Source organism: Xiphophorus couchianus, chromosome 11 (genome assembly GCF_001444195.1).
Source record: "Xiphophorus couchianus chromosome 11, X_couchianus-1.0, whole genome shotgun sequence".
NCBI lineage: Eukaryota > Metazoa > Chordata > Actinopteri > Cyprinodontiformes > Poeciliidae > Xiphophorus > Xiphophorus couchianus.
The window spans coordinates 28,529,979-28,542,841 of NC_040238.1; the positions used below are offsets into that span (position 1 = coordinate 28,529,979).

The following is a 12,863-nucleotide window of genomic DNA, read 5'->3' on the forward strand; positions in this document are numbered from 1 at the left end:
CTCCACAAATCTTGATGGAGCTTGCAGAAAGCAGAAATGGAATGTCAGCTCATTCAAGGCAAAGTATGACTCCTTGGGTTCTGCACAGTTTCTGCTCTTCATTCCAGAGACATTGTTCCAGCTCCGACTAGTACATGCATGTGTAAGGAACTGTTCTCAGATGATGGTGTTTTGGTGACATTTTTTGAGCTGCAGCACAATAAAAACACCAAACATCTGGCTCCAAACATTGATGAACTTGTGGCAAAAACAATGCCAAATATCTGGCAAAAAATGGCTATTACTGTTGCGTGTGTTCCATTTTTTTCTGCTAAAAGGCATGTTTTCACCTCTCTGTTATATACTGTGCTATTGCTTTTATGTATTTTTTTCTAAACTTTTGGTCCTTTCTGTGAAAGAGTTTAAAACGCCTGGTCTTCATTTCATTGGAGCTCAGACTGATTAATGTTATTGTCCAGCTGAAAGGAAGTCTTTTACAGCCTCTAGCAGGTTTTATTCTAGGATTTCGATGTATTTAGCTCCATCCAACCCAACAACTCTAATCAGCTTCCCAGATCAGAATGAAGCTGTGCCAATCATATTTTCGAATTACAGATTCAAAGCCATACTTCTCACCTGTCAGCTGTAGCCTGTATTCCTTGATTTTCATACTGTTTGTTCATTAATGTTTCATGTTTCCATAAATATTTAATTTGTTTTGTTGTTTTCATAACAGGTTCTAATGGTCATATAACATATGGAGGTGTTACAGAAGATGGTTTTGTCATAAATCCTTTGACAGGAGTCATCATCACCACAAAGGAACTTGACACAGAGGTTCAGGATCATTACACACTCACTGGTAATCAAAACATGTTATTTTACACAACTGAACATGCTCTATTAGGTAGAAAAGCTCCCTGGTTTGTGTATCAGCGTAAACTGTCAGCTGATAATTTCTCATCAGTGTATGCCAGAGATGGAGGACTGCCTGCAAATTTTGCCAAAGCTGTTGTCCGTGTGGAGGTCCAGGATGTGAACGACAACATTCCTATATTTGCAAAGTCGTTGTATGAACTCGAGGTGCCAGAAAACCAGGATCCTGTAGAGCTTTGCTTTATCAAGGCCACAGATCCAGACTCTGGTCCTGGTGGAGAACTCGAATACAGAATTGCAGGTGAGAGATAGCATTTTGTTTTTAATCTTAGACAGTGATTTATATTATTCATTTTTGTTATCGGGTTAATTTCTGTATGTTTCTTCAGATCATGCATAATGGTGTTTCAGAATGTGTCCAAACAATGCTTTTTATTTTGAGATTTTTCCATGCTTGAAAGGACCAGGCATTTTTTTTAAAATTTGATATATCTATATAATCAGCCCCATTTGGACTGCTGTCATGAAACTGACTCACCTTCTTCCAGTAATAACGCAACTTAAATGTCTGTTGATGCATGTTCAACATAATACAAAAGAACATTCTGGAAGTACTTTTTGTCATTTAGTGGTCAGTGTTGATTTTACAGTATTAAATAATGTTTGAAAAACAATTACATCTGCCCAGTATGGATTATACAGAAACCTATGTCACAGATTATGTTAACAATATAATCAGTAACAACATAATTCAGTTATTTTATACCACTATCATTTTCAAAATAAATGAATAAATAAAATTGTAGCTGGAGCTCGAACAATTGTTTATATACTAATATGCCCAGTGGTGTTTAATGTAATTTAAATTTTAATTCTTGTGTACATGGTACTTCCAAATTAACTATCCCTAATAATTTTTTCATTAGTTTGAAAGCAAAATTAACAATCCCTGTGCACCTATATCATCAGAGATATGGTGATATCTTTTGTTTGAGATGCACATAATTCCATTTCATCTGGCTTTTGTAATTACTGTGCTCCCTACACGTTCAAGAGACTTTTATTGTGACCACAAACTTGCTTGGATTACTTAATTATTAAAAGATCAAGGTTCCATGAAACACAAGACTTTGCTGATGTTTTTTCTCTATTATCATTGTAGCGGGAGACTTTGATGGAGCCTTCCAACTCCACCCTAGCACGGGAGCTCTGTCCACCTCACGCGGACTTGACAGGGAGACAATTGCGGAATATAACTTGGAGGTGGTGGCCAAGGACCGAGGGAGTCCTCCTCTCAGTGCTACTGCCACAGTTAGAGTGAAAGTGTTAGATGTCAATGACAACAGCCCAGTTTTTAAAAGAAACAGCTATAACACGGAGGTCTCTGAGGATGCTGCAGAGGGTTTTCAAGTTCTGCAAGTAAGACAGATGTTTAAAAAATAATCAGAGCTTCAAATGAGCACTCAGTTTATTAACATATTGCTGAATAATTTATCCTTCTTTTCCAGGTGTCAGCAACAGATGCTGATGATGATCTTAATGGGAAGATCCTGTATTTTCTTAGCCAGGAGGCACATGGAGCATTCACAGTCGATGAAGAGAGTGGTCGTATCACCACGTCAGCACCTTTGGATCGGGAAAAATTGGCGTCATACAGCTTTCAGGTGTTTGCTGTGGACCTTTCTCCTGCTATGCCCAGAAACTCTTCTGCTCAGGTAAAAACATTGGTGCTGATGGTGACCAGTTGCTACACTCACACAATGATTTTATCTTTTTAACTTATGGGACATTTACCCAACAGGTGATGGTCACCATTCTTGATGTCAATGACAATGCTCCCTTCTTCATACAAGACCCGTTGATCATCGAAGTTTCCAACAGGCGTTCCCAGCGTGTTTTAGCCACTATGAAGGCTGAGGATAAGGACTTTGGTGCCAACGGTTCTGTCTTTTATCGCTTTGCCACATCTGTGAAGGGCTTCAGCATCAATTCACTGACTGGGGAGATCCAGGCCACTGAACCGCTAAGAGACCTTACTCAGGCTCAAAGGACCTTGATAGTGGAGGCCATGGACCAAGGGAGCCCAGCACAGTCTGCACAAGGAGTGGTGGTAATTTTTGTAAAGGAAGTGGAGTACAATGGCATTCGATTCTCAAGGAATGCTCGAGATGTCAGCATACAGGAAAATGCTGCAAAAGGTTGGGGAGCATTGTTTGGAATCAGGGACTTGAATTGTTTGTCAGTTTCTCTAATCTCACAGTAAGTAATATTGTTTCTGATTCACAATTCTAGGCACAGCAGTGGCTCAGACTCAGGCTCAGTATCCTGATGGCACACGTATGGGGATCAGCTATAGTCTTTTTAGTGGGAACAAAAAGCAGGCTTTCAGTATCAGCTCCTCATCAGGTGAGATTATCCAGTTTGCTTGAAAACTATTAGTGTATAAAGCTGTCCCAGTTTGAGAATCTTCCCCATCAGTCTTGTTAACAGATATTTTCTTTTCACCATCTGTCCTGTAGGTGAAATTTGGGTGCATAGCTCCCAGGGACTAGATTTTGAGGACAGTCCCCGACTCCGTCTTGTTGTGAAAGCTGAAACTGTGTCCTCCACATCATTCATGGCTATTAATTTGGTGCTTCAGGATGTTAATGACAACCTTCCTCGCTTCCAGTTGCAGAATTATGTTGCCTACATGAAAGAGGCACAAGGATATGAAATGCCAATTATACAGGTGTCTAAAAGTCATTAATGTTGACTTTACATTACTAACTCTTACTATCAGTATTAAACCCATTGACAGTTCTAGAGGTAAAATGAACATGTTTTGGGGTTTTTTAAATTCCCTCCTCAATTCTTTTCCCAGGTGGTGGCCGAGGATGTGGATCAAGGGCAAAATGGTCAGGTGACCTACTCCATCCAGTCATCAAGCATGAGCGGCCTGTTTAAGATCGACCCGATGACAGGAAGCATCACGACAGCTGCCATCATGGACCGGGAGATCTTTACAAAAACCAAGTGAGGATAAATCATTAGTCCTGATAAACATGCACAAAAACAATTAACATACATCCTTGCAGAATACATATTAGTGCTGCACAATATATTGAATATTAATTCAAAAAACATTATAAGTGTTTGTAATATCACAAAAGACTCCTTGTAAGTACATGGAGTCTTTAGTTGTTCCTCTTCTTGTTTTTCACCCTCCAAGTTGTTAGACTTTGGTAGGCTTAGGTGTGTTGCTAGTTTGTTGTCGGTATTTCCGGACTAGTAAAGTTGAACAGATATATAAAATCCTTAAACTGCATGTTTTGTTGTGTTACTCGTTTTAAGAAATGACTGAAAGAAATTTGTTTCAATATGAATCTATATGTAGCCCTTCATGAAACAGAAGGTTATGGAGTACTTGCTAAAAGTTTTGAGACACTTCTTTAAAACCAAAAAGATGCTTTTATTATATTTTCATTTGAATTTTTAGTGGTTGGGCTAATTGTAAGAAATGATTTGTTGTTGTGAAATGGAAGAAATTTCTTCAGGGAAATATATTTTAGCAATGTTTAATGTGAGGTTATGCTACTGCAATAAAATATGAATTTTATTTTAAGAGCTGTTACACAGCCTAACCTTAATGACTTGATTGGGTGCTTTATATGTACATATTCATGTTCTCTTCCTATTATATATTTTGATATCCATAATATCTTTGTAAAAAAAACAATTCCCAACTCACAGGCTAGTAGTTACTGCAACAGACAGAGGAAGTCCAAGATTGGCTGGTTCATCTACACTGACAGTGATAATTGTTGATCAGAATGACAACAGTCCTACTATCCCCTTACCTCAGGAGGTTCACATCCCAGAAAGTGAGTATTTTTAACTTTTAAACAATATCTGTTTTATGTTCATCATGAACTATTAAGTACAACAAACATATTTATGTCTCATTTTCTTAATACCCTTTCTTGTCAGATACATTAATCGGCACAGAGATTACTCTTGTGACGGGCAACGACGTTGACTCCAGCCCTGCCCTGTCCTACTCCTTGCAGCTTGACCCAACAGCTTTAGGAAAATTTGGGATTCACCGTTACAGTGGGGGTGTATCACTCACTGGCCCGCTGGACTTTGAAGAGAAAACATGGTACACCCTAACTGTCAGAGCCACAGACAGCCAGCACCAAACTGAGGCAAACATTACAATTGTCGTGGAGGATATTAACGACAATGCACCTACATTCACCCAAGGTCTCTATCAGGTAGGATGACCTATAAAGAAGGGAAATAAAATTTCCTTTTTTTTTTTTTTACTGTTGTATGAATGTAAACTCATTGAAATCATTGTTTTTAATGTGCACTATAAATTACATCTGCATTAGGAAATGCACACAGTCATATTTGTCTTTTACATTTTTGACCTCTTTACACCTCTAAAGACTTGACACCATAATAAATTTTACACCAGAAATTGTCGCTGCAGCACACAGCTTTAAAACTGTTGTAAAAACATGCAGGCACATTGCCTGTGTGCACACACTGTGGGCGATAAAAGTTAACTGCCTAATTTTAACTGGTGAAAAGTTGTAGAGATGAGCCTATATAAACTGTGTCAGGAAATTACCTCAACATTAGCACACTCTGAGGAAAAACAGGGACTGTGCTATGATATGCACTTTTCCTCATCTGTGGGGCTACTGCCTATTGCCCTTTTGACTTGGATTTAGAGGATTTATAACAGTATTTATGTAACTGGTTTCCCTTTTTTGCCCTGTGTAACTGTTCCATTCACACTTCTTCACAAAAAGACAACAAATCAAATTATCCCAAAAAAACATTTTAACATGTTCACATTTTTTTCTGTTAGTAAAGGGAAAACTGGCATGTTTTGTTGAGTTGTTGTTTGAAAAGTCAATTTTTTAGATATTTGTATGCAACAAAAAGCTAGGGCTGTCAATTGATAAATACAATTTAAGTTTGAGTTTGAGTAGTCAGTATGACTGGAAAGATGCTACATAAATTCAGTACATTTTCCAATTATTTGTTTACTGTTAGTTAATTAATTAATCAATTCTTAAACCTCCAGATTACCCTGCCTGAGCACACACCACCTGGAAGTGCAGTTATCACAGTAACAGCTACTGACAAGGACTCTGGAGATAATGGAAAGATCACCTACAGAGTGATGTCGTCCACTCAGGAGGGTTATTATATTAACCCCAGCAATGGTAAGATTATCTATGTTTGGCAGTTTTCTATATTACTTGATCCTCACTGCATTTTTTTGCAGTGACTAGATTGCCTTTTCTGTCCAGGAACCTTGTTTATCAATCACCGAGCTGAGTTTGACCCTGAATGCCCAGCAGTAAACATTGTCATTGAAGCTCGAGATGGAGGCTCACCTCCACTCTTCACTCTTACTACAGTCCAAGTTCAAATATCTGATGTCAATGACAATTCTCCTGTGTTTCACCAGTCAGAGTACAGGTTAGTCAACATTTGTTTACAGGTGCATCTGAATAAATCAGAACATCATTGCAAAGTTAATTTATTTCAGCAGCACATAGAGAAAGCTATTATAGCTATTTCATATTATATAGTTTCCATAAAAACAGAAAAATATATCTAAGTACTCATTTGTAGAATTGTTTTATTTTTTTATTTTTTATTTTTGCTTAGTTAGGAAAAATCCAAATTCATATTCTCAGAAAAGTATATTACATAAGACTAATAAAATATTTAAAAGAAAAACGTTTGTTATTGAAAAATATATTCACATATTGTAAAGTAAATGCAGTCAGTACTTGGTTGGGTTTGATTTTGCATTAATTAATACATGAATGCTGCATTGCATGAAGACAACCAGCCTGTGGCATTGCAAGGGTGTTCAAGAAGACCAACTTGTCCTAAAAGCAACTTTTAACTCTTCTGCATGGTTTGGGTCTGTTGTCTTTTATCTTGCTCCTAACAATACCTAGAATATTTTTATTTTAATATTTTATTTATGTTTATGAGATTTTCTGCTCAGACAAATGCAGTAATACTATGGTAAATGGCAGATAAGGCCATGGTTGATCTCAAGCACACTCATGAATGATATTTGTCTCACAATCCACTCAAGGCTGTGGATTGTGTTATATATGTCAGTTTTTCTTTTTACCTGAATTACTGGAATAAATTAACTTTGTGGCAATATTCTAAATGATTCTGTTGTATTAGTAAACCTTGGAGCATGGTGGCCTAGTCTCAGCATTAATTCTTGTATGTGATATTTTTCTGTATGCAGGGCTACAGTTTCTGAAGACGCCATCCCAGGGTCAACAGTTTTGACCTTTGAGGCCTTTGACAGTGACCTGTCACGAGAAAACTGTGGCTTTGACTTTGCCATTGCCAGCGGAAATGAAGGAAATGCATTTCAGATTGAGAGCAGCGTACGTTTCCTGGAAGGACGGGGCTTTCAGACAGTCGGAACTCTGCTATTGGCTGAGAGGCTTGACTTTGAAATCAAACCACTTTATAACCTCACTGTGGTGGTGTCAGACCGAGGTGTCCCCCAAAGGAGTTCTAATGTTGCTGCAATGATAACCATCACTGATGTTAATGACAACCCTCCAGTGTTCACTAGAGCAGAATATACTGTGTCACTCAGCGAGGGAGCGGCCTCTGGGACTGAGATTATACGACTGACTGCAACAGGTGGGAAAATGTTTTATATGTTTACCTAATTTAGTTACTGTTCCTTCTTTTTAATCTGCTTCTTCTGTTTCAATTTGCAGACCCAGACTCAACTCCCAATGCCGAAGTCCAATATACCATCAGCTCTGGAGATGAGGTGAACCTATTTTCCATTGACCAGTGGACTGGAGCCATTAAGCTTGAGCAAACACTTGACCGCGAACACCAATCTATGCACATTATCATTATTCAAGCCACAGATGGCAATGGCCATTTTGCACTAGCTCCAGTCATTGTTGAAGTAAAGGATGTAAACGACAACCATCCATTCTTTCCTGTGGATGTCCTAACAGCCAGTATTCAGGAAAACCAGCCAGCAAACTCAGCTGTGACTGTTCTCCATGCCATAGACCATGACACAGGGGTTTTTGGCCAACTGAAGTACTACATGGTGGAGAGGTCTGGAAAAGGAAAGGACAACTTTGTTGTGGACCAGAATTCAGGAGAAATTCGAAGTAAATTTACATTTGACTATGAAAAGATCAACTCCTTCAATTTTGAAGCCTTGGCTGTGGATTCAGGCAACCATTCGGCAACTGTAACCGTACAGGTGTTTGTCACAGGTGAAGATGAGTATGACCCACTGTTCACTTCCAGTGAATTCTCCTTCGAAGTGCCAGAGGGCGCCAAGAAAGGCCAGAGCATTGGCCAGGTTCAAGCACAGGATGAGGATGAAGGAGTGGATGGTGTTGTTCTCTACTCTATAACTTCCAACTCACCATATTTTGATGTAAACAAAACTACTGGTGTGATTTTTCTTAAGTTAGATAGTTCCAGCAGCAGCAGTGGTGGGTCAGGCCGGGCTAAACGGGAAACCAGAGTTATGACCCTGGATGTAAAAGCTCACAGTCCACTTGATGCCTCTCGTTCTACATCCACCCAGATCTCCATTGACGTCACTAATACCAACTTTGGCTTGGCTGCTGATGTAAACATACTGCTTATTATTATCATTGCTGTATCTCTGGGAGTCATCATATTACTTGTAGTTTTGGCTGTGGTAGTTTTCCTTGTCAAGTCACACAGAAGGAAAAAAGGTCTAGATACAGAAGACAGGACTCTTGCATCAGGAACTGCCTTAAAGAAATTGGATGAATGCACCTCGGGACCTGGAGGAGACAATATTTACCACCAGACTTTGCCAGGTTATGTTGCTGATCAGGGAGGAGCTGGTGGTGGTCCCTACCCTAGAGGAGGCTCTTTGGACCCCTCTCATTCCAGTGGTAGAGGATCAGCTGAGGCAGCAGAGGATGATGAAATCCGAATGATTAATGAGTACCCTCGCGTTGCCTCTATTACCTCGTCCATGCAGGAACACATCTCAGCCAGAGGACCAGATTCTGGAATTCAGCAGGATGCTGACCAACTTTCGGACATATCCTGTGAACCTGCAGCTTTGGAGGGAAGCACGTGGTTCAAAGGAAAGAAACTGGGTGGCAGTCTGAGTGGGACCTTGCTTTCTGGCCAGCTCCCAGTCTACAGGGACGAAGGAGGTGGTTACCTAGGAGTAGGTCGTGGTTTAAATATTTCCCTCCCCAAGGATTATGCCTTCCCTGAGGATGGTAAACCATCAGTTGATGGTTCGCTCACTGCTATTGTTGCGAGTGATGAGGAGCTTCGTGGAAGCTATAACTGGGATTACCTGCTCAACTGGTGTCCTCAGTTCCAACCTCTCGCCAATGTCTTCACTGAGATTGCCAGGCTAAAAGATGAAACCACTCAGCAAAATCAGAACCCTCGCCAACCCTTTCAACCCAAGCCCAAAATGGATCCCAAACCTAGAATCGACCCTCCTCCTCTCATCACATCAGTGGCTCACCCCGGGGCTATGACCGTGCCCCCTAAAGTCCCTGTAATTGGACGGACATTCCCCCACTTGTCCTCTCTTCGTAGGTCTCCTATTAGTCATGAAGGATCAATTTCCTCAGCAGCAATGTCGCCAAGCTTCTCTCCTTCCCTGTCACCTTTGGCTGCTCGGTCTCCAGCTGTTTCTCCATTTGGAGTCAACCAAGGGCCATCTGCATCAATGATTAGCACCAGAGAGCCTTCACTTGAGCAAAGTCCTGATCATGAGATGAGAATATGATTGGCACTATTTACAGAGGGATTTAAGACTGATGTCATGAACAAAGCATGCAATCCCTCTAAATGTTCTTTTGAAGAACATATACTTTTCTGGTATAACTGATTTCATCAAAAGAAAAAACGTTTCACAAATGCGCTGATCAATTTTGGTTTCAAACATCTCTTGGACAAACACTGCACATTTACCTAGTTTAATACTTGGGTTTGTTATTCAGACACTTGTCAATGTTGTAGGAATACACAAAAGTGAAAACATGTCTGGTTTGACAAAACCAGCCAAACTCTTTTATTTTTTAAAGTGACATAGATCTCCATGAACTGAACAGGGTCAGGAGGTCAGTGTTTCCACTGACCAGCCCCTAAAGTCAGAGATCTCTTAGTGTGTAGATAGATAGATGTGCTGTTTTTCATGTTTACCTCACTGGCTGGCCAGAGAGCTAAGGACCCTCTCTTTGTGTCAATGAACTTTTTTACACTACAGTATTAAACTTGTGTTGTGGGTGCTTTTTAAAATGGCTTCTGGTCATGAGCAGAGACACAGTGATGGACCTGCAAAGGCATCACATAGTGGACAGAAATGGAGATTCCCTCCACGTCAAAGAACACTTGTTTTGATTTTATTTTTATATTTTTATATGAATATATGATTTCAGGTCTATTACTCTACATTGAGAGGTTATTGTTTTGTGTATTTGCATGTATGTATATTTGTATGTATCTCTTACATTTTTAGAGACTCTTGTGACAGTTGTGGAAAATGTTGGAAAATGTTTTTGTACAATTATTTATATGAAAATACAGACTCTCTGCCACAATTTGGCAACAGGAAACCAAGCACAGCTCAGTTTGATCTGTTTCTGACCTATTGTTACTTTCTGATTTCTTTTTGGGGTCAAGTTATTGATCAGCCCAACTCCAAAATAGAAGTCGAATGAAGATCATCAACATAAACTTAGCACAAAAAATAAGAAAATGTATGTTTTGTCTGTTTTTTTTTGCTTTGGTTTTGGCTGTTGTTATAACAATGTTGTTTGTAAAGAAATCTTAGTGCGTAAAAGTCTGTTTCTTCTAAAGAGATGCCACAATTAAGCAGAAATGCGTACATTTTCCTTCTAAACATGGCACCTTTAAAAAAAAATAAACAGGCTTTTAAACAAAATAAGATATTTTCCCAAACATCGTTGTTACAAAATCTTGACAATTTTGTTATTTTTTAAGCTAAGTATATAAATCTCAGCTTCTCCAGTAATTCAGTATTATGTTGTGTGTGCTTGCACATAGTGGCACATTCCCACTGTCATTCAGGGACATCTGAATTTCCTGATCACCTATGTGTCTTTGAAAAAAGTGCTTCCTCAACGACGGTATTCACGGCCATTAGGCTATGAAGGTCTATATCTCAGCTTAATGAAAAGACAATGAACAAGCTGAGATTCTTAACTGAAAGAGTTTAAACATAAGAGGTTTTTTCCACAAAACCAGTTCATTTGTTAGATTTGGGCAGGAGTGAAAGCTGTTTCCCAAATGTTTCCATGAAAAAACAAAAAGCAAAATAAAAACAAAACTAAGAACTGTTTTTATAGTTCAAATCTCAAGCTGTCATGAGGTACATCATGATAATTTTCTAATCCAGTACATGTTTGATTCTCTCCCTTCTGATTTCCTTTTTGAACAACAAAAGAGTGTTATTCACGAGTGACAATAGGACAGAGCAGTCCTATTGTCATGAAGAAAAGGGAAGCTCTTGACCTACTTATTCTATGAATGTTTTGAGTTTCATTTAAGGAAACCAGGTGGCTCAAATAACCTTACTTTGTAAAGAGGCTGGGTTTCTCCTGCAAAAAAGGTAAAGAACTTGATCATCACTGAGATCTAACATATCTAATCCGTTGCCATGAAAACTCTTGGCTGAAGTAGTTTGAGGATTTGGTCACAACTAGGAAACTCTTCGATTTTTCCCAGCCTAATTGGAGGAGTTAGCCAGAACTTGTTTAAGGTGGTGTATTACTTTCTGCCTGGGACACCTCATTATCCCCCAGAATGAGCTGGAAGAAGGATTTCTGGAAAATCCTTCTTCTCAGAAACAATATTTATTCAAGACATTTTTGATCAAAATCTGTAAAAGCCTGTTCATGATACATATGAAGCAAATTTTATATTGTTGAAAATTACCGCAGTCAACTGAATAGCTTTTTCTTACTGCTTAGAAGACAAATTTTGTTATGTCTATGTGAGTCTTTTCTCTAGACTCGCATAGATCATGCTACACTTACTTGTATGTATTTAACACGATTGTCAGTAACATCTCTTTAACTTCACTTCCAGACTCAACTCCCAGGTGTTGATACAATAGCAGTGTTTTTCAGGGCTGAAGATTGCACTTTGGCGTTCAAAGCAGAAAGATCCTATGTTAAGCAAGCTCTAACCCCAGCCTAGGACGGGAACTGCTTTGGTGGAAAAATCAAGTTGGAGAAATGTAACTCATGAGCCAAACAAATGGGAAGCAAAAGCCTCAGTCCCCAATGAATGTAAAAGATTTTGGCAAACAGTGCAGTGTTTGTGTCTGTTTTACTTTCAGGTTTAATGCATTTTATGTTGGTGTTTCTTCATTTCCATTCAGACCATCTAACCAAATTGCATTTTCTGGATGTGCCGTTGTTTCCAAAATACGTTTTCTACCTCTGTTATTTGTTCATCATAACACTGCATATTCTCTCATGCAAAGCAGAATGCTGTGGCTGACATGCTAAGACAATTTTATTACTGCTCAAAAACATTTGTGTTGGTAAGCTTCAATTTAAACATGGATGCCAGTGACTGATCAGTGGACAAATGGCCAAAAGAAATAACAAAGAGACAAGTTGTACCTGTATTTAAAGCAAATAATAAATTCCTACTGATCTCTTTTGACAAACTGGAGTCAGACTTCATCTTTGTAGAATATCCAAGTTTCTCTAGTAATCTAAGATTACTAGTAATCTCTAGTAATCTAAGATTACTAGAGAAGAACTGTTACAAAAGTTAATCAGACTTAAAAGAAACAAAAGTCAAAAATAAGCTGCAAATATCTAGTGCATATATTAGGTCAAACTATGTGTGCATTTGTTATAGACATATTTTGAACTTATAAAATACATTTTTGAATGGAAGAAAATAGAATTTAAAAAGTAAATTCTTTGAAAATTAATAATTTT

The 12,863-nt window shown here is 38.7% G+C and overlaps 1 protein-coding gene across 1 annotated transcript in view; it reads left to right on the forward strand.

Moving 5' to 3' along the window:
* Positions 1 to 12,583, forward strand: part of dchs1b (dachsous cadherin-related 1b) — a 90,045-nt gene extending 77,462 nt beyond the window's left edge. Inside the window, exons 16-29 of the mRNA XM_028031208.1 lie at positions 716 to 841; positions 947 to 1,156; positions 2,018 to 2,274; positions 2,364 to 2,570; positions 2,657 to 3,053; positions 3,148 to 3,261; positions 3,375 to 3,586; positions 3,719 to 3,870; positions 4,588 to 4,718; positions 4,825 to 5,111; positions 5,936 to 6,077; positions 6,165 to 6,336; positions 7,136 to 7,545; positions 7,626 to 12,583. Of these exons, the coding sequence (XP_027887009.1) occupies positions 716 to 841; positions 947 to 1,156; positions 2,018 to 2,274; positions 2,364 to 2,570; positions 2,657 to 3,053; positions 3,148 to 3,261; positions 3,375 to 3,586; positions 3,719 to 3,870; positions 4,588 to 4,718; positions 4,825 to 5,111; positions 5,936 to 6,077; positions 6,165 to 6,336; positions 7,136 to 7,545; positions 7,626 to 9,670 (4,862 nt within the window). The 3' untranslated portion in view covers positions 9,671 to 12,583. The remainder of the gene's footprint in view (positions 1 to 715; positions 842 to 946; positions 1,157 to 2,017; positions 2,275 to 2,363; positions 2,571 to 2,656; positions 3,054 to 3,147; positions 3,262 to 3,374; positions 3,587 to 3,718; positions 3,871 to 4,587; positions 4,719 to 4,824; positions 5,112 to 5,935; positions 6,078 to 6,164; positions 6,337 to 7,135; positions 7,546 to 7,625) is intronic.
* Positions 12,584 to 12,863: the final 280 nt, after the last annotated feature.